The sequence below is a fragment of the Podarcis gaigeae genome (genome assembly GCF_964106915.1).
Source record: "Podarcis gaigeae genome assembly, chromosome: 13".
Classification (NCBI taxonomy): Eukaryota; Metazoa; Chordata; class Lepidosauria; order Squamata; family Lacertidae; genus Podarcis; species Podarcis gaigeae.
Genome location: NC_139689.1, coordinates 9,040,508 through 9,062,806, shown reverse-complemented (window position 1 = coordinate 9,062,806; position 22,299 = coordinate 9,040,508). Strand labels below are relative to the sequence as shown.

Below are 22,299 nucleotides of genomic sequence, written 5' to 3'. Positions count from 1 at the left end.
GCTTTTATCCTCTTGCAACAAGCCCCTTAAGCTGAGATGTTTCCCAGTCTGCAAGTATGCTTAAATTTGTTTTCAGGTATATCAGTTGTTTTATAGTTTGTGTGTTTTCTGCCTAGGTTTCTTTTAAGAGGAATTGGCTGGTTTTGATGATGCCCTGCTCTGCCAATAGAAATAGTGGTAACCCTAGAAGAGTGATTTGTGAGCTCCATTTTAGAAGTCTGACATATGCATGCCTTGATGAATAGTTTGTCAACACTCATTTAAAGTCTGGCCAATAATATGAAGAAAGGGAAAGATCATCAATAAAAGTGGCATGGTGCTTCCTGCCTCTTGCCCCTATGGCCAGCTGTCTGTGGCATAAAGAGTAATTTATTATAACCACTTCCAGGGTGGATTATTGACTCTTTTCAAATGCCTACCAGAAATTCTCTTGAGCTTTAACCAAGTGAACCAAATATAATTATGTAGCTAATTCCTAGAGGAATTTAACTCAGAGTGAAACTTTTGGTAACCAACATGTTTGGTAGGGACCTATATTAGGGGCGTATCAACACAAGTGATGGGCATGACAAAAAATAGAAAGGTTTTAGGAAATGTATATATCATTTTCAAGATAATAAATTGCACTTTAAGTTTGTAGCAGTACAAGGATTTCCTCTTCCTCTGAGCAAGAATTCCTCATATATGAATTGTCCTGTGAATCTGTAATTTGGGACTAGAATGTTTTGTCAGTTCTAAACCAGGTCTCAATAAACCAAAGGGAGCAAAGAAACGAAAGGGAATCATCTCAATGTAATCTGTAGCTTGACTCAATACAGCAAATCATCAGAACACATTCCTGTTTAGAAAACCCTTGCCAGGCACCGCTTCTCTGTTGATCTGCTGTGGAGCTCAGCTTTCCTCTGCTTCCTTCTTTCTTTTTCATCATTTTCAGTTTATATTATTTTGCTTACTGTTTTCATATAAAAAAGGTAAAGGTAAAGGACCCCTGACAGTTAAGTCCAGTTGCAGATGACTCTGGGGTTGCAGAGCTCATCTCGCTTTAAAGGCCAAGGGAGCCAGCATTTGTCCACAGTTTTTCTGGGTCATGTGGCCAGCATGACTAAGCCGCTTCTGGTGCAACGGAACACCAAAACCAGAGCAGCGCATGGAAATGCCGTTTATCTTCCTGCCTGAGTGGTACCTATTTCTATTCTTGCACTTTTTGGCGTGCTTTTGAACTGCTAGGCTTTTGAGCTGGGACGAAGCAAGAGGAGCTCACCCCATTGAGGGGATTCAAACTGTATGCTAAGTAAATGGAAGCTTTATTACACATTAGTGTACCAAGTTCTCATTTCATAGAAAACAGCTGCTCTGCTCTAATTAGCATATTTAAATAGGTCCTATCTTTCACAGGGATGGTGGCAGTTAGCTGAGAGATATGAGGTGAGGGGAATAAGCAGGATTTGGAGAAGCAATAAAAACTGTGTGAGGAGACGTGTAAATAATTTTAATTGAACTTGGTTAAATAGTATAAATGACCTGTGCATAAACCTTACCCTTCATTTATAATATAATGGTGGCAAAACTAAGTGATACATTAATTCTTTCTCCTTATTAGTTGTTCTTTGTTGTTGAGCTCGGGCCTCAGCATGATAATGTAGCATTTCGGGGCAAAGATGCAGCCCAGTAACCCAGCACTGGAGGCCAAGATGGAGAAGATCTCCACCATCACCATGTATTTCCCTTTGGTGCTCAGATAGGTTGGGATAAAACACAACCAAACACTGCAAAACAGCAACATGCTGAAGGTAATGAACTTGGCTTCATTGAAAGTGTCAGGTAATTTGCGGGCCAGGAATGCTGACAGGAAGCTGAAGAAAGCCAGGAGGCCCATGTAGCCCAGGACACAGGAAAACAAGGTCACCGACCCTTCATTACATTGCACAGTGATTTCTTCCATTAGTGAGTGCATGTCTAATTCTGGGAATGGGGGTGAAGTTGCCAACCAGAGAGTACACAGACTTGCTTGAGTCAAAGAGCAGGAAAGGACAATGGAGTTGGCCAGTCTTTTCCCCATCCACTTCCTCATTCTGGACCCTGGTTTGGTGGCCATGAAAGCTACAACTACGGTAATGGTTTTGGCCAGCACACAAGAAACAGCCACAGAGAAGATGATACCAAAAGTAGGTTGTCTGAGGAAGCAGGCCATTTCCCCTGGTTTGCCAATGAATAGCAAAGAAGATTGAAAGCAGAGCAGAAGAGAGATGAGGAGAGTGTAGGTGAGATCTCTGTTGTTGGCTTTGACAATGGGTGTATCTCTGTGCTTCACAAAAGCTAATAACACTAAAGTTGTGACAATGGAGAAAGAAAGAGCTATTGAGGCTAAGCTGATCCCCAGTGGTTCTTCATAAGAAAGAAAGGTTATAGTTTTGGAGATGCAACCATGTTTGTCCATGTTTGGATATTGGTCTTCTGGGCATCTGAAACAATCATCCATATCTGAAAAACAGAAACAGGTCAAATTCCAAATGTAATTCATATTCATCCTCTGTCTCCTATATGACCATTTTGGGAGTTCAACCTGAACATTCATAATGACCTGGGATAAAATAAAAAATGCACTTTAGCATTGCAATAAGCCCCAAACACATTTAAGTTGTGTGCATTCAGCTTTACTCGCTTGGCAAGCAAATTAATAAAAAATAAATAAATAAAATAGGAGGAAAGGGAGAGTGCGCCTGGGAATAAAGGCTTTGGCAATCCCTCCCACCATGGAACCCAATGTGTTTTAACCATACACCATTTATTGTTTTAGGTGTGATTCCCCAGCATGTAACTCACATAACTTCTGGGCTTACTGTATAACAATTATTCTTAGGAAAGAAGAAAGTAGATTCCGACTAAACATACATAAAAACTTTCTGAGAGCTTTTCGAAAGGGGAACAATTTCCCTCAAATGGTTGTGGACTCTCCTTTGGAGGTTTTAGGCAGAGGTTGGATAGTCATATGTAATGCATGCCTTAGCTGATATTTCTGCATTGCAGGTGGTTGGACTAGATGACTTTGGGGGTCCCTTCCAACTCTACAATTTTATGATTAGGCTTATTGTATGGTATTGTGGAACAGATGATCCAACCTCTGAACCTCTTTTGGCTGGCTGTGACCACATACCTAATTCTGTTATTAATTATTATACTTATCTTACAAAATGAAGCAAAATAAGACTGATGTATTGTTAGTGGGCAGTTCCCTAGAACAGAGATTGATGAGAGATTGCCTGCTCTTGGCTGGCTTACACAGCCTAAGCTTTCGCTTATGGCTCCATCTGGACAGGGATAGCCTAACTGTTCTCTATGCTCTGGAAATGTCTAGGTTAGATTACTGCAAAGGCATAATTTTCCTTATGTGATGCCTTTTAGAGATTGACCAGTAGTCAATCAAGCCCTGGTATATCACCACCTCACTATTGCCTATCTTGAACTACCTGTGTCTCTAGCTTAACTTTCCTCCCAAACATAGCAAATGTTGCAGAGGGAATTAAGGAGAAACTTAACTCTCAGACCCAGCACCTACTACTCATAATCACACTTTGATTTCACCTCTTAAAGGCAGAAATTTGTCAAAATCTTCATGATCATCATCAGGACCACCATCAGGAGCATTAACATTCATCTACTAAGTACTGTATATCTTCAGCAACAAACAATCTCTCTGATGAAAACAGAAATGAATTCTATGTCACAAACCCTTCTGGTCTGAAATCTTCCCTTCTGGACATGGAGCGCAATTATAGCAGCAAAATTTCTCCCCTTCCTTCCTTTTCTTCTGATGACCAGGGAGACAGCAGTTATTGCAGAGAGAAATAGGTACCACCTATTCATAATGGGAAAGAAAATTCAGATAGGAGAAATGCCGCTACAGAAAAATATTATGTAATGTCTTCATTTATTTAATTTTTGCCCAGGAATGGGAAATAAACACTTTCAAGAAACTTAAACTATAAACCTATATTACAAAAGTAGAGCGAAAATCCCTAAGAAAATGCAAAAGAAACTGCCCTTTATGACTACAGACTATTGTTATTTTCAAGCCCTGCTTGGAGATGCAGACGATTGGTCATGGGACCATTACATTTCAACTATTTTGTTATTCAGATGAGCTTTGGACTCTTTCCAGTGGGACAGAGCTTGGAGGGCTCATAATAACCCTCCAGGACCCATACCTGGTTGAAACCCTTGTGCCATTTAATCATGTCCTCATGAATGATGATTCTTCTTGCTTCAAGAGTGTCATTGTCCACCTGTCCAACTTTCACTCGAAGGAAAGACTTGTTTGGGAATGTGACTATGTTCATTATGTCAAATGCACCTTCCATTTCATTTTTACCATTGAAACTCACTGTTTCTCCTGCAGAGTTGTTAAATATAATGCCACGAAGAAAAGGTTGCAGCTAATTGAAACAAAACATAAAGAGGTTACAATTGATATGAAATTTAACATAATACTGTGATTTGGAAAGTCCCCACTATTGCTAGATGTACAAGCTTAGGTGAGAGCAAAAGGCCTTTAATTCAGAGTTTGGCTCATACAACCCCTTCCTCCTAGAATGGGTTTTCTGGGTTTACGGGTCATGTGTATGAGCTGAAAAGGTTTTAGAATTGGGATAATTTTCACCCTGCCCTCCCCCCAACTCCCCCTCTTTATAACCTGTCAAATCCTTGACTCAGTCAACTGAAACACGGTTAACCTGGGATGGAAGACATAATCAGAGTATCTTCTGTATTGCTGGGATGGGAAACATCAGATGGATCAGCCTGAGAGCTAAGGATTCCAATAAACCTTCATCCCAGCAGATCTCAGGTTTGGCTTGCTGCCTTGCCATGAGATGATGTAAACATAAACCACATACATTCCTAAATTGCTGGGATTGGACTAGATGAGCCTTGGGGTCCTTCCATCTCTAAAATTCTATGACTAAATGATTCTAATTTTCTCATTGAATAAATGTATAATGCCATTTCGTCAGGTACTGGTTGATACAACCCCTCCTTGGAATATTCAGCCCACTGAATTAAGAAGAATTTGATTTCAATATATTACCTTCAGAGGTTGCCAGTCTTGAATCTTCAACTTTCCATCTGCCATTAAAGTCTTCTGCTTCAATCTAGTTGAGACAATGGCATGCAAAGCATGAGCCACAACATAGACAGCATTGTAGATACTATAGCTGTGGCCAGTCATGCCCATTTCAAACAGCGCCCCCGGAAGGCTCTTCAGTCTCTCTTCCCCAGTACAATGTTCGTTACTATCTAAAGGGACACTGGGGGTTGGCAATGTACAGTCAAATGCTTGCTCCCAGACGTCCTTGAGGAAACCATCTCTGTCTATTCTATCAGGCTTTATATTCTGAAGAAATGTGTTGAACCCTAGAAGCTCTTCTGAGTGAATTGTGAAGAAAATGGATCCTTGAAAGAGCTCAAAATCCAAAAACCTTTGAATACCTATTAACACGACATCAATCTGCGTGGTTATGATCCAAACCTTCCTATATGATGAACTTTCCTTATTTTCAGGATCTCGTAGAAATATAACAATTCTTATCCATGCAAGAGCTAAAGATTCTCCAAAGATTATACATGCATTGACTTTATCATCTGTTAAAGACAGGAAAATATCGAAGAACGCACCAATTGTTACACTCAGCTCATCTAAATGGGCTACTTGTGGTATTTTTTGTGTGAAGGCTGAACAGATTCCATGCTCGGAAAGGAATGGTTCCAGGGTCTGCAAGAATTTTTCTCCACTGTCACCTTCCACAACGAAAAGTCCAACCCATTTCCATCCAAAATGCTTTAGTAAGCTGATGATCCCCATATATTGATGGCTATCATTGGGTACCATGCGGAAAAAGGAAGGGAACTGATCTGCATCACTCTCCTCTGGGGGAAAACATCCATATGTGAGCTAAAAGGAAGTGTACAGGCATGATGGAGTTAACATTAAGATAAACCTTCATTTTCAGCATGTGCCTATTCCTTCAACAAATGCAAGTCACAACTTTCCTGTTCCAGCTAAGTTTTCTAGAGTTATTGTGATTTTTTAAAATAAAAAATTCTGGTAATTTTTTTTTCATCCCTCATACTATAAATGTTCTGAAATTTCAGCGCTGATTTCTAAAACTAGTTCCTCAGTTTACAGTCTTTTTCTGGAGGTCTATTATTCTTTTCATTGTCATTCTCATCATTATAATTACTATTGGCCTTGGTGAAGACTTGATATTTTCATCCCCAAAAAGATTTATGATTTGAGTTCCTACTGAAATGAGGCTGCATTTTAATGTTGTATTTTAATCTTGTTTTTAAGTTGTATTTCAATCAATAGTTTTTATACCTTGTGTTAGCCACCCAGAGCCCAGTCTTGGCTTGGGAGGGTGGGGTATAAATAAAAATTTATTACTACTGGTAGTAGTAGTATCATTCTAAATTGAATCCCAGCTAATAAGATTACTCCTGTATTTTGCTGCTGATGTTTCAAAGATGTTTTCCAATTGAGCTTCATGGCCAGTCTGGATTATAAGCAATGGAAGAGTGTACATTGTGAAAATCCACATCCCTGTTCCCATTCAAAGCTGCTACCTGAGGAATCTTGTAGAGGCCTATGGTGTCAGCCATATAGAAGGAGGTATCAGAGCTAAGTCCTCCAATGATGGCTATGAGGTTTTTCTCCATGTCACATGCATAGTTGGGGATAAATCTATTCGATTTGAAAAGTAGGTCCAGAGTTGTCCGATACGTCATCCTTGCATCATAATAACTATCATAGATGTGAAATCCAAGGGTGAGATTGGGCAAGATCTTGGGGCTGTCATTTATCTCTTTTACAGCAAATGCCAAGGCAAGGGTGTGCTGGTAGAATTTCGGCACCACACTGCAAATGAATTCAAGTGTAAATTCTATAGTGTATGGAATCAACATATCATAATATGGATCATTTCTGTCTTAAATTAAAATATATTTTGAAATGAGATTATTTTCTCTTCTCTTTCTAAGCTAAGAAACACCAAACAATCCAAATAACATTGATTTTTCATGAAGTCATTTGCATTCTGTATAGTTGAAAGATCTGTAGTAAATCTGTTGCTTGTACTTTTCATCTGACTTGATTGAAAAAACAGAACATAACCCACAGCTCTTTGGTATGTGAGCAATTCTTATACCAGGATTTTCCTGGACCATGAAACCTAGAACCCTAAACACAGTGACTGCCTAGTATTGTCTTTCGTGAACTTCTGCTGTAGTTTGCTTTCAAATTCGCTTTTGTCGGTCTTTGGACTATAATAAAGAATGTGTGTGACAATCTTATACTTATCAAGAAATAAGTTCCATTGAACTCTGTGGGGCTTACCTCTTAGTAGACAGTTGTGGGTGGGTTGCTGCTCTGCGACAGTTTGGTGGATCATCTGTTTTTCTTTTAGATGATTCCAGGTCCAATAGTTGACATCTCCAGCTAGGTCTGGGAACGTTGCTGTGCTAGAAACTCTGGGAAACTGCTACCCATTACTGTTTATTATACTGAGCTAGATTAACTAATAGTATGACTCTGCATAAGACAGCTTCTGGTGTTTATTTGTAGAATTGCACCATATGAGCCAAGTCCTAGGTGCCAAGGCAGTCCTCCCCACACCCCAAAAAAACTACACTTTCACTCCACCCTCGGCTCTTTGCGACTTCATGCCTGTAACATCAGGACATCATGTTGGATTCCTTCAGTCATCTTGAGTGCAGCATAATTTCCTTACAGTTAGTTCATATTAAAATCCATGAGACTAATTAATTGTGACTTTCAACATCCCATTGATTCCAATCGGAAAATATCTGACACATTCCCATTCTAACCTATGTATTTCTATTCAGAACAGCAAACCATTTTGTTCATGTGCGTCTTATTTTCAGAGGAATGAAGCACTCAGATTTAGCAGTGTGTGTCTGTGTGCGTGTAAAATATACAAATGTTCATTAAAAAGTTCCGTCCCTTTACAAAAATGATATATTAAACGATACAATAAGAAACATATAAAAATTAAAATCAGAAATTAGATTTTACATAAACATTTAAGTATTCTAAGATGCCTGCATAAGTTTGATGTGTAGGAAACATTTTCTGAAGGAATGTAAAAGTTGAAATAATGTGTTTTACTACTTTTAAATTGTTCTTTTATGTGCAGATGTCTTAGCTCTTTTCATGTATCATGACGATAAGTTCAATTGCAATTCTGCTAAAAACAGAAATGGGAGCAGAAGTTACCACTGTTTGCTCATTCCTTCTATGTCCAGATAGGAAATCATTCCTGGGAATATCATCATCATCATCATCATCATCATCATTTATTTGTATGCCACCTTTCCATAGTTAAAGCAGTGCTCAAGGCGGCTTACAATATGACAAGATTTACACAATTGCCAGCATAACAAAAGTCATAAACAATAAATAAAACACTTCAAAAAGTACGCAACCGAATGGAAAGCAATTTCAACACAAATCATAAAATCTAAAACTAAGAATATAGCATTAATAGCAATCACAATTTAAAATGACATAGATAAAACATAAAAGCCATTTTTTTAAAAAAAAACCAACCAAACAAAAACGGAGCCCTCTCTGTCCAGCAGCAGCAGCAGCAGCACTCCTTTTTGGAGCCTGTCAGGCCCTTCCCCAAGCCAGGTGGAGAGAAGCAGGGCTGGGCCCTTCAGGTTCCAGTTGCATACAAGTGGCAAATGACAAATGATTTATTAAATTTCCCTCCCATTTTTATTGTGTTTCTTGTGCACTGAAATTAATTGCATGAAACAATGCAATGGTTACATACATAAATTCATCCCAGTGGACAGTCACATGAATAGATTAGTTTTTGGTGGAAGATAAACTTCAGCAGAACAGAACAAGATCTGTGTTGCATGTGATATATACAGGGTAGAATGGAAAGCAAAGCCTTTTTTCATCCTTAGCCTCATGCAAAGCAATTTGGAAATGAAATAAACAATATCAAATGAAGTAATAAATAGTTTCCATTAATATGAGAAGCATGAGCTTCAAATTTGAGAGAGAACATTTTGAGAACACTTTGCTCTCCGAATGTGATTGAGACTGAGGAGTGCCCAGAGATGGATGTATTTAATTATTTGTGACCCAGTAGAATTCTTTCTTTACTTGAAGTGTAAAGAAAAGGAAAGTGCAAAAAGAAAACGACATCTGGGAGAAAATCACTGCTTCTGCTTACACAGAAAATCCTGGACATCTACTATTAAATTAAAAATCACCCCGGGTGCCAATGTAGTCCCCATTCCACCCTGGACATTAACAAATTCTTCTGGTTCATATGGCAACCCTGTTTAATCTGAAATAAGTGGGTGCACAAATGTTTTTTTAAAAGCCAAAAGGAATTTAAAAAACCACTTTCGTGGGGAAGAAATAGTTTGTGAAACTGGAGGGCCAGCTTTGATACAGCACTAGATTTACTTTTGAATTCAGTTTCAAAGTTATCTTTTTCATCTTTACTCTCCACCTCCCAAACACCAGGGCTGTGTAGAAATCACACATACTTTGGGTGCAGTTAAAGCCAAACTTATACCTTATTCCCTTCTCTCTATCGCTTTATAAAATGGAGAACAATTGTCTGTGCTGAAAGTTTGCAAGCTGAGTAGAAGAGTGGTGCCATTTTCTTTAGGGATGGAAAGCAATACCCAGGCAGTGCTTGACAATGAGAAGTACTCAGGGGTTGACCTGTTGGAGCTTTCTCAATTATGTAAATGCTTCTTTGTGAACCAGTATAATCATATATTTAGCTGAAGCATTTTTATCCTTTTCAGCCAGAAAAGGCTTCAAAAGCGGCTTACATATTTCAGTGATAAGAAACTCACTACATTAAATTTTAAAATCTAGGAGACATGACACAAAAGGAATGGGGATTTGAAGGGATACAGGGGAGACACTTACTATGGAATTTTGAACATGTTCTGTGAAGGCTGTTCTCTGAAGGAAACTTCATCAAACTGATAAAAGATCTGAGAAGAAATCCCACCGATGATGAGGCCACCTGGCTGGTACCACTCATGGGGAACAGGAAAGGGGAAACTGGTGGGACACCTGGTCGTATGTGCATTGCACACTCCAGGCGCTTGCAAAAACAGCAACACAAATACACAAAACATCCTAGCAGTGTAGCTTATCCCGTTTCACACAAGGCTCTTAAGGAGAAAAATCTTGCAGTCTATATATTTATCAGTATACCCTTTAGATATTGACAGGTGCTTTAACTGATCTATAATTTGCTGTTGCTCTCATTTCCTTTGAGAGGAAGAGACTACATTGGGTAATAACTGGCTCTGGCAAAAAATTTCCAGAAGATATTTGCGAGTTGCATTTTAGAATCAAACTGTTACAAATGGAGCCTTGGTTAGAAGGTGAGATTGCCAGCACCCATTTCAAGTCTGGCCAATAAAGGGAAAACGTGAGAAATAAGACGAGCATGGTCTTCTCTGGCCTTTGCCTCTACCCTCACCACTCTGCTGAATACAACATTATTTATTATAACAAGTTTTAGGCTTTCCTATTGAATTTTTCCAAGTGACTACTGGAAAGTCTCTTGAGCCTGGACAAACTGAGCAAAATATAATGATTTTTTTAATTGCATGAATAGATAATATTGTTTTCAGAGTATTAGCTCAGAGTAGCAGTTTTGGTAACCAACAAGTTCAGCTGGGTTTGTTTTCTAAAAAGTGACTCCATGTTACCTCTGACCCTGAGTGGCCCACTAAGTAGCAAGGGGCTTGAAATCTTCTGTGGCGAATGAACATACTCAGGAAAGTCAGAGTGCTGCCATTTTCTTTGTGGATGCAAAACAGCAAATCGTGAACTAAGGGCCACACATGCAACCCTAGTTTTACAGAAGGCAGGGAAACACATTTCTTTACACTAATAGTCTAGGGGAACCTCCTCCCGTAAAGCACAACACACCCACACACCAGATACATCATCAAAAAGAGGAGAATTAATCAATTGATTATTCAAACTGTTAAAACTTCCAGATGGTGTTTTGCTTGCATGGGTAACCTCCAGATTTCATTAAGAATGCAGTGCACCTTTTGTGAGACTGCCCCTGAGACTGGCCTGGAATCCGCAGCTAGCGCAAACTGCGGTGCTCACTGGAGCAAAGTTTCACCATCATGTTATACCACTGAAGATGAAGGAACTGAACTGCCTGCAAATGAGGGCAATGTGCTGGTATTGGTGTACAAAGCCATATACAGCTTGGAACCACAATACATAAAAGAGAATTTCCCCTTTATGTAGGCTACTAATCACTGTGTTATGCAGCTCCATATCTTCTATTCCCATTTCCAGTTTGTCATTATTTCACGTCCTTAAAAAGAAAGTCCCTTCCATTTCCTCTTCTTTCATTCTGTTTCCAAAAGGCCGGATGCTTGGTGACTATCCCCTCTAAATTCATTCCAACTTGTACACGGGATCCTTTCTCTCGACTCTATCTCTGTCATCTCATGAAGTTTCTTGCTATCTCTGTCAATGGATTCATTCCGCTCCTTCAGCATAACAACTCCATCATTTGTCTGGTTCACACCTCCAGGCACCTTTGTGAAGGTCTTGTCCATTCCATCACCTGCAACCATTCTCCTTTTCTGTTCAGGCAGACCTTGATCAGTATCCCTCCCCCCAAAGAACCTGTGTATTCTTTGGTCTGATTTTTCTCTGATCAATTTTTGTTCATCATTTTATCCTTCTCAACTATGAACTCTTTCAATTGCTCACCCAATAAATACCACACAATACCAACAATCAGTGGGGTATTCAACAAATATCTTTGCCATATTGGATTATATTTCTCTCCACCTTAACAGTGTCTGCCTTGAAGTCTTGTGTCTGTCTCTTTAATAAGAAGCCAGTACTCACAGAAAGGAAGGGGGTTAAAAGTAAGAAAAAATGATAATTCTTAATCACCAGAGCATCCTTATCCATTTTTAATCTTTCTGAATCTGAAATAAATAGGTATGTCTTTGGTATTATTTTACAGTCTTTTAGATATTCTAACTAATGTCTCTTTTTATGACAGCTGTCAAGAAACATTCCAGGTGAAAATTAATTGGCAGAAAGGGTCATCCAAATTATAATATCAAAATATCCCAATATCAAATATTTTTAAATGAAGAGAGGCTTTGCTGATTTGAGGTCCTGAGAGCTAACCTTCAAGGATATTGTGCAGTATCTGGGCACAATGGCAGATTCTCTCTCCAAAACATTATCCGCCTCCAGAAAGTTCTCATACTCGGTTTAAAGAACGGCTTTCTTCAGAGCATGTGAGGTTAATCTCCCTATCACACAAGGGAGAGTGTACTAACAAAGATTTAAGTCTTAGCTGGCAACGGGCGTGTTAACCAGCAAAATTTCCTCCAAGAAGTCAACACGTAAATAATTTTAAATGAACTTTTGTAAATACTATAAATGAATTATGCATAAACCCCTTCCTTTTTAACAAAAAAATGATGGCAAATCAAAGAGATGCCTTAATTCTTTCTCCTTATTAGTTGCTCTCTGTTGTTCAGCTCTGGCCTCAGCATGATAATATAGCATTTCGGGGCAAAGATGCAACCTAGTAAGCCAGCACTGGAGGCCAAGATGGAGAAGATCTCCACCATCACCATGTACTTCCCTTTGGTACTCAGGTAGGTTGGGACAAAGCACAACCAAACACTGCAAAAGAGCAACATGCTGAAAGTAATGAACTTGGCTTCATTGAAACTGTCAGGTAATTTGCGGGCCAGGAATGCTGAGAGGAAGCTGAAGAAAGCCAGGAGGCCCATGTAGCCTAGGACACAGGAAAACAAGGTCGCGGACCCTTCATTACATTGTACAGTGATTTCTTCCATTAGTGAGTGCATGTCTAAATCTGGGAATGGGGGAGAAGTTGCCAACCAGAGAGTACACAGACTTGCTTGAATCAAAGAGCAGGAAAGGACAATGTAGTTGGCCAGTCTTTTCCCCACCCACTTCCTCAGGCTGGACCCTGGCTTGGTGGCCATGAAAGCTACAACTACGGTAATGGTTTTGGCCAACACACAAGAAACAGCGACAGAGAAGATGATGCCAAAAGTAGGTTGTCTGAGGAAGCAGGCCATTTTCCCTGGTTTGCCAAGGAATAGCAAAGAAGATTGAAAGCAGAGCAGAAGAGAGATGAGGAGAGTGTAGGTGAGATCTCGGTTGTTGGCTTTGACAATGGGTGTATCTCTGTGCTTCACAAAAGCTAAAAACACTAAAGTTGTGACAATGGAGAAACAAATAGCAATTGAGGCTAAGCTGATCCCTAAGAGTTCTTCATAAGAAAGAAAGCTCATTGTTTTGGAGATGCATCCATCTTTGTTCCTGTTTGCATATTGGTCTTCTGGGCATCTGAAACAGTCATCCATATCTGAAAAACAGAAACAGGTCAAATTCTAAACAAAATTCATTTGCTTCTTTCGCCTCCCATATGACCGTTTTGGGATTTCAACCTGGACATTCTTAATGCACTGTTGTAAAATGAAAGTGCACTTTAATTAGCCCACAACTTACGGACATTTGACCTTTGTGCACTTTACACAATTGGAAAGCAAATGAAAAATAAATAGAGGAAAGGGAGCTTGTGCCTGGGAAAAAAGACTTGGCCAATCCCACCTGCCACTGAATCCAGTATTTTTGACTATACACAACTTGGGCTTTAGGTGTGATCCCAGAATTGTAACTCCTGGGTATGTTGTGGGCTTTCTGTATAACAATTATTCTAACGCATGTTATGTGATACTGTGTAGCAGCTATTACAACATCTGCACCTATTTTGGCTGGATGCAGAGATAGTGGATAGTTATTTTCATGATTTTACTTATAAACTGAAGCACAATCCAGATAAGAATGAGGTTTCCTAGGTTAATTGGCAGTTGCATCCTCAGTTTTGGCTGTCACCACAGCTGCCTTTTTCTGGACAGGGATAGCCTAACTTCTGTCATCTTTCCTTTCGTTATATATAGGTTAGATAACTGCAATGGGTTATAGATGGGCCACCTCTGGAGATGGCTTAGAAACTTCAGCTTGGGCAGAATTCTGTGGCCATGTTGCTGTTCTAGGTAAGACAGTGCGAACATAAAACTCACTCTGGCCTGACTGCACTAGGTCCCCATTAGTTTTTGGGCAAAGTTCTGGTTTTGACATATAAGGCCTTAAAATGCCCCAGGATGAAATCCTCCCAGGACTGCCTCTCCCCATATGAACTGTACCAGAATTTCCTATTGCCATCTGAGGCTCTTCTCCTACCCCCTCAAGAAGAGATCTGGAGAATGGCAATCCCCAAAATTTACCTTTGGTGTGGTGGCTGCCCATTTGCGGAATGCTCTCCCTTGGGTGGCTCCTGTCGGAATATCATTATATATCTTTAGGCGCAAGGCAAATGTTTACTTTGACAACCAAGCCTTTTGGCTTTTAACCATATGTGGCCTTTTAGAAGTGGGTGGAATATTTCCAGTGTATTTCTCTTTTCTCTTTTGGCTTTAATATATGTGTGGGGTTTATTGTTTATTTCAGGGTTGGCCCAAGATATTTAGGCACCTGAAGCAGATCCCAAATGGCATCAGGAAGAAAGGGGAATTGTAATAATTAATAAAACTTTCCCAGTGAAATTCATTTTCATGGGAATAAAAGGTATAATTTTGAATTTGTGATGTCCTGTGCAGATTGGCCAGACATGTATTCCTGGCACATCTTCCCTTCACTGTTTCCTATCTAGAACTGTGTATCTGGTTGTCTATTTGAGGGGTGCCCCTACATTTTTTCGCATCTGTCATGTGTGGCAGAGAGCACTAAGGAGAAACTGACCTGTCAGACCTAGCATCTACTACTTGTAATCAAATGTTGATTTCATCTCTTAAAAGCAGAAATTTGTCAAACTCTCCATGACCATTATCAGGAGTGTTAGCATTTCTCTACGGACTTTTTGATAGTTTTGTTTTAGCCATTTTAATGGCCAATGGTGTACAACTACTGTAGATCATTTTGTCTAGTTTAGAGCTCACACTCAAATCCATATAAAATGTATTGCATGGGGCTTCCTCATTTTTCAAAACATCCCTGGGAATATATTGGAAGTCAACAGAGAAACATTCCAGGCAGCATGGTAACTAAACATAGCAATTAGATCTAAAGAAGCAAACCATCCCAATCCTAGGCAATGAAAATAAAACATGATTTCTATGTCACAAACCATTCTGGTCTGAAATCTTCCCATCCGGACATGGAGCACAATCATAGCAGCAAAATTTCTCCCCTTCCTTCCTTTTCTTCTGATCACCAGGGGAGCAGCAGTCATTACACACAGAAATAGGCACCACCTATCCATCAGGAGGAAAGAAAAGTCAGGTGGGAGAAAGTCTCCATTCCTCCCCACAAAATAATAATAATAATAATAATAATAATAATAATAATAATAATAATAATAATATATTTAATTTCTTGGTTTTCTTTTTTGCTCATGAACTTGAAAGACTCATCTTAGAAATTTTACGTATAAACCTGTGCTGTAAAAGTAGAGGATGCATCCCTAAAAAGGTGGATAGGACAACTGATCATTGGTCCATCTGGCTGTTTTGGATTTTTTTGTTTTTTACAGACCAGTGTCATTTTCAAAGCCTACTTAAAGATGCAGAGGATTGAACATGGGACCATTGCATTTCAACCATTTTGTTACACAGATGAGCTTTGGAGTTTTTCCAGTGGGACAGAGCCTGCAGGGCCCACAGTCACAATCCAGAACCCATACCTGGTTAAAACCCTTGTGCCATGTAATCTTGTCCGCATGAATAATGAATCTTCGTGTTTCCAAAGCATCATTGTCCACTTGTCCCACTTTCACTCGAAGGAAGGACTTGTTTGGCAATGTGACTATGTTCATAATGTCAAATACACCTTCCATTTCCTTTTTCCCATTGAAACTCACTGTTTCTCCTGCAGAGTTATTAAATATAATGCCGCAAAGAAAAGGATGTAGCTAATTGAAAAATAACAAGACATAAAGGGGTAAAAACTGATTTACAATTTAAGCAAAATGCTGTGATTTGAAAAGTCCCTCTTTTATAACTATAATCAAGCCATGGTTCCCAAACACCTCGGCTATCTTACATTTTGGCTCCTGATCGCCAAAAACCTGGAAGTAAATGTTCTGGTTTATTAATCTTTTTTGGTAACCAAACCTTTGACACAGCTTCTGCTTGAGTGTTAGAAGCTCATGCAACCAATCGGAAGCCGCGCCTTGGTTGTGGAAAGTTTCTGGAATGGATAAACAGGCTTCTGGAATGGATTGCATTCAACAAACAAGGTTTGACTGTATTTCAAAAGGTACAAGCCTAGGTGAGGGCAAAAGGCCTTTAATACAGAGTTTGGCTTATACGACCCCTTTGCCCTGGAATGGGTTCATTTGGATCTCTGGCTCCTGTGAATGAGCTGAAAAGGTTTTAGAATTGGAGTAATTTTCCTTCAATCCCCAAACCCCCGGTCTCTTTGTAACCTATCAAATCCTTGGCTCAGTCAGCTGAAACACAGTTAACCTGGGATGGAAGACATAATCAGAGTATGTTCAGTATTGCTGGGATGGGAAACATCAGATGGATCAGCCGGAGAGCCAAGGATTCCAATAAACCCTCATCCCAGCAGATCTCAGGTTTGGTTTTCTGCCTTGCCATAACAGATTTATTGTAGACCAAATTTATTTTCAGGCAAAATGTGCATGAGATGATGTAAACATAAACCACATACATTCCTACATTGCTGGAATTGGACTAGATGGGCCTTGGGGACCTTCCATCTCTAGAATTCTATGACTAAATAATTCTAATTTTCTCATTGAATACATGTATAATGTCATTTCGTCAGGTACTTGTTGATACAATCCCTCCTTGGAATATTCAACCCACTGAATTAAGAAGAATTTGATTTCAATATATTACCTTCAGAGGTTGCCAGTCTTGAATCTCCAACTTTCCATCTGCCATTAAAGTCTTCTGCTTCAATCTAGTTGAGACAATGGCATGCAAAGCATGAGCCACAACATAGACAGCATTGTAGATACTGTAGCTGTGGCCAGTCATGCCCATTTCAAACAGTGCCCCCGAAAGGCTCTTCAGTCTCTCATCCCCAGTACAATGTTCATTACTATCCAAAGGCACACTGGGGTTTGGGAATGTACAGTCAAATGCTTGCTCCCAGACGTCCTTGAGGAAACCATCTCTGTCTATTCTATCAGGCTTTATATTCTGAAGAAATGTCTTGAACCCTAGAAGCTCTTTTAAGTGAATTGTTAAGGAAATTGCACCTTGAAAGGAATCAAGGTCCCAAGACCTTTGAAAACCTGTTAATATTAATTCAATCTGGGTTGTTATGATCCAAACCTTTCTAAACGATGAGCTTTCCTTATTTTCAGGGTCACTAAGAAATATAGCAGTTCTCATCCAAACAAGGGTTAAGCTTTCTCCAAAGATTATACATGCGCTGACTTTATTATCTCTTAGAGAGAGAGAGAGACCAATTATCACATCCATCGTTTTATCCAGCTTATCTAAATGGGCTACTTGTGGTATATTTTGGAAGAAGGCTGAACAGATTCCATACTTGGACAGCAATGGTTCCAGGATGTGCAGGAATTTTTCTCCACCGTCACCTTCTACAACATAAAGTCCAACCCATGTCCATCCAAAATGCTTTAGTAAGCTGATGATCCCCATATATTGATGGCTGTCATTGGGTACCATGCGGAAAAAGGAAGGGAAGTAATCTGTATCACTCTCCCCTGGGGGAAAAGATCCATATGTGATCTAAAAGGAAGTGTACAGGCATGATGGAGTTAACATTAAGATAAACCTTCATTTTGAGCATGTGCCTGTTCCAACAAATGTAATTCAGAGCAAGGTGTGGGTTCAGGGACAGTTAAACCCAACTTCCCTTTTCTAGCTAAATTCTTTAGAATTATTTCGATTTTTTAAAATAAAAAATTCTGGAAATTTTCTTCCTTCCTTCATTTTGTACATTTTCTGGAGATTCAGCACTGGTATGTTACGCTAGTGGATCAGTTTATAATATCTTTCTAAAGCTCTATGATCATCATCATCATCATAGATGGTTTCGTGGGAGCCGATTGAAACTAAATCCTTCGAAGACAGAGGTCCTATGGCTAGGTCGGGATGGCATGGGGATGAGGGACCAACTCCCTTCTCTTGCGGGGGCCCAATTAGTGCCATTGCCTTCCGTTAAGAGTTTGGGTGTAATCCTTGACGCCTCCCTTTCCATGGAGGCGCAAGTTACAGCAACAGCCAAGGCGACATTTTTCCACCTTCACCGCATCAAGCGGTTGGTCCCTTACCTTTCCCGCCCTGACCTGGCCACAGTGATCCATGCGACGGTCATCTCCAGGCTTGACTACTGTAATTCGCTCTATGCGGGGCTGCCCTTGAAGCTGTCCCAGAAACTCCAGCGGGTACAGAATGCTGCAGCGAGGCTCCTCACGGGGTCTCTGCCATGGGAGCATATTCACCCAGTGCTTTTCAAGCTGCACTGGCTCCCGGTGGAGTACAGGGTCAGATTTAAGGTGCTGCTTTTGACCTTTAAAGCCCTTCACGGCCTAGGACCCTCGTACCTACGAGACCGCCTCTCCTGGTATGCCCCACGGAGAGCCTCAAGGTCCATAAATAACAACACCCTAGTGGTCCCAGGCCCTAAGGAAGTTAGATTGGCTTCAACCAGAGCCAGGGCCTTTTCAACTCTGGCTCCGGCCTGGTGGAATGCTCTGCCTCATGAGACCAGGGCCCTGCAGGATCCAATTTCTTTCCGCAGGGCCTGTAAGACAGAGTTGTTCCGCCTGGCCTTTGGCTTGGAGCCAATTTGATTCCCTCCCTCTCTCCCCCCCCCTTTCTTTTCCTTCTCCTCCTGCGATGAGGCTACATTTTAATATCTTAATGTTCCATTATTTTAATGTTGTATTTTATTTTTGTTTTTAAGTTGTAATCATTCATCTTGTTTTTATTATTGCTTGTAAGCCGCTCTGAGCCCGGCCTTGGCTGGGGAGGGCGGGGTATAAATAAAAAATTATTATTATTATTATTATTATTATTATTATTATTATTATTATTATTATTATCATCATCATCAATATCATTACTATTATTAGTATCATTCTAAACTGAATCCCAGCTATTAATATTACTCCTGTATTTTGCACCAGTTGATGTTTCAAAGATGTTTTCCAATTGAGCTTCATGGCCAGTCTGGATTATAAGCAATGGAAGAGTGTACATTGTGAAAATCCACATCCCTGTTCCCATTCAAAGCTGCTACCTGAGGAATCTTGTAGAGGCCTATGGTGTCAGCCATATAGAAGGAGGTATCAGAGCTAAGTCCTCCAATGATGGCTATGAGGTTTTTCTCCATGTCACATGTATAGTTGGGGATAAATCTATTCGATTTGAAAAGTAGGTCCAGAGTTGTCCGATACGTCATCCTTGCATCGTAATAACTATCATAGATGTGGAATCCAAGGGTGACATTGGGCAAGATCTTGGGGCTTTCATTTATCTCTTTTACAGCAAATGCCAAGGCAAGGGTGTGCTGGTAGAATTTCGTCACCACACTGCAAATGAATTCAAGTGTAAATTCTACAGTGTGCAGAATCACCATATCAATATAGATCATTTCTGTCTCAAATTAAAATATAGTTTGAAATGAGGTTATTTTCTCTTCTTGTAAATGATCTTTCTAAGCTAAGAAACACCAAACAATCCAAATAACATTTCATAGAATCATAGAATCATAGAGTTGGAAGAGACCACAAGGGCCATCGAGTCCAACCCCCTGCCAAGCAGGAAACACCATCAGAGCACTCCTGACATATGGTTGTCAAGCCTCTGCTTAAATACCTCCAAAGAAGGAGACTCCACCACATTCCTTGGCAGTAAATTCCACTGTCGAACAGCTCTTACTGTCAGGAAGTTCTTCCTAATGTTTAGGTGGAATCTTCTTTCTTGTAGTTTGGATCCGTTGCTCCGTGTCCACTTCTCTGGAGCAGCAGAAAGCAACCTTTCTCCCTCCTCTATGTGACATCCTTTTATATATTTGAACATGGCTATCATATCACCCCTTAACCTCCTTTTCTCCAGGCTAAACATGCCCAGCTCCCTTAGCTGTTCCTCATAAGGCATCGTTTCCAGGCCTTTGACCATTTTGGTTGCCCTCCTCTGGACACATTCCAGTTTGTCAGTGTCCTTCTTGAACTGTGGTGCCCAGAACTGGACACAGTACTCCAGGTGAGGTCTGACCAGAGCAGAATACAGTGGCACTATTACTTCCCTTGATCTAGATGCTATACTCCTATTGATGCAGCCCAGAATTGCATTGGCTTTTTTAGCTGCCGCGTCACACTGTTGGCTCATGTCAAGTTTGTGGTCAACCAAGACTCCTAGATCCTTTTCACATGTACTGCTCTCAAGCCAGGTGTCACCCATCTTGTATTTGTGCCTCTCATTTTTTTTGCTCAAGTGCAATACATTTCTCCCTGTTAAAATTCATCTTGTTTGTTTTGGCCCAGTTCTCTAATCTGTCAAGGACGTTTTGAAGTGTGATCCTGTCCTCTGGGGTGTTAGCCACCCCTCCCAGTTTGGTGTCATCTGCAAATTTGATCAGGATGCCCTTGAGTCCATCATCCAAGTCGTTGATAAAGATGTTGAATAAGACCGGGCCCAAGACAGAACCCTGTGGCACCCCACTAGTCACTCTTCTCCAGGATGAAGAGGAACCATTGATGAGCACCCTTTGGGTTTGGTCAGTCAGCCAGTTACAAATCAACTGAGTGGTAGCATAGTCAAGACCGCATTTTACCAGCTTCTTTACAAGAATATCATGGGGCACCTTGTCAAATGCCTTGCTGAAATCAAGGTAGGCTACATCCACTGTGTTCCCTTCATCTACCAGGCTTGTAATTCTGTCAAGATCAGGTTAGTCTGACATGACTTTTTTTTCAGAAATCCATGCTGACTATTGGTGATCACAGCATTCCTTTCTAGGTGCTCACAGACTGTTTGCTTAATGATCTGCTCCAGAATCTTCCTGGTATTGATGTCAGACTGACTTGGCGGTAATTATTTGGGTCCTCTCTTTTCCCCTTTTTGAAAATAGGGACAACATTTGCCCTCCTCCAGTCTGCCGGGACTTCGCCTGTTCTCCAGGAATTCTCAAAGATGACTGCCAGTGGTTCTGAGATCACATCTGCCAGTTCTTTTAATACTCTTGGATGCAGTTCATCTGGCCCTGGAGACTTGAATACATCTCCTTAGTTATTCTGGGCTGTGTTTCCTCTGCTGAATCATTTGCTCCAAATTCTTCAGGTTGGGCATTGTTTTCTTTATTGGAGAAAACAATCAAGTCATTTGCATTCTGCATAATTGAAAAATCTCTTTGGTATGTGAGCAATTCTTATACCAGGATTTTCCTGGACCATGAAACCTAGAACCCTAAACACAGTGACTGCCTAGTATTGTCTTTCGTGAACTTCTGCTGTAGTTTGCTTTCAAATTTGCTTTTGTCGGTCTTTGGATTATAATAAAGAATGTGTGTGACAATCTTATCACGAAATAAGTTCCATTGAACTCTGTGGGGCTTACCTCTTAGTAGACAGTTGTGGATAGGTTGCTGCTCTGCGATACTTTGGTGGATCATTTGTCTTTCTTCTAGATGATCCCAGGTCCAATACTTGACATCTCCAGCTAGGTCTGGGAATGTTGCTGTGCTATAAACTCTGGGAAACTGCTACCCATTACTGTTTATTATACTGAGCTAAATAACTAATAGTATGACTCTGCATAAGACAGCTTCTGGTGTTTATTTGTAGAATTGCACCATATGAGCCAAGTCTTAGGTCCAAGGCATTCCCCCCCCCCACAAAAAAAAATACCACACATTTTTTAGAGGGCAGTTTCACTCCATCCTCGGCTCTTTGCGACTTCATGCCTGTGACATCAGGACATCGTGTTGGATTCCTTCAGTCATCTTGAGAAGATGGTGGCTCTGGACAACACCATAATTTCCTTACAGTTAGTTCTGACACCTTCCCATTCCAACCTATGTATTTCTATTCAGAACAGCAAACCATTTTGTTCAAGTGGCTCTTATTTTCAGAGGAATGAAGCACTGAGATTTAGGACTCTATGTGTGTGTGTGTTTAAAATATACAATTTTTCATTAAA

The 22,299-nt window shown here is 40.3% G+C and overlaps 1 protein-coding gene and 1 gene segment (V, D, J or C); one reads left to right on the top strand and one right to left on the bottom strand.

Moving 5' to 3' along the window:
• The window catches only part of LOC310828875 (Ig mu chain C region secreted form-like), a 1,309,992-nt gene that overhangs the window by 650,655 nt on the left and 637,038 nt on the right, over positions 1 to 22,299 (top strand).
• On the bottom strand, positions 1,580 to 11,667 carry LOC310830889 (vomeronasal type-2 receptor 26-like; the record flags this gene model as incomplete). Its single annotated transcript, XM_083710724.1, has 8 exons — positions 1,580 to 2,481; positions 3,730 to 3,856; positions 4,206 to 4,433; positions 5,084 to 5,147; positions 5,238 to 5,947; positions 6,619 to 6,910; positions 9,977 to 10,157; positions 11,496 to 11,667. The coding sequence occupies 8 exons, from the start codon at positions 11,665 to 11,667 to the stop codon at positions 1,580 to 1,582; spliced, it is 2,676 nt and encodes an 891-aa protein (XP_083566850.1).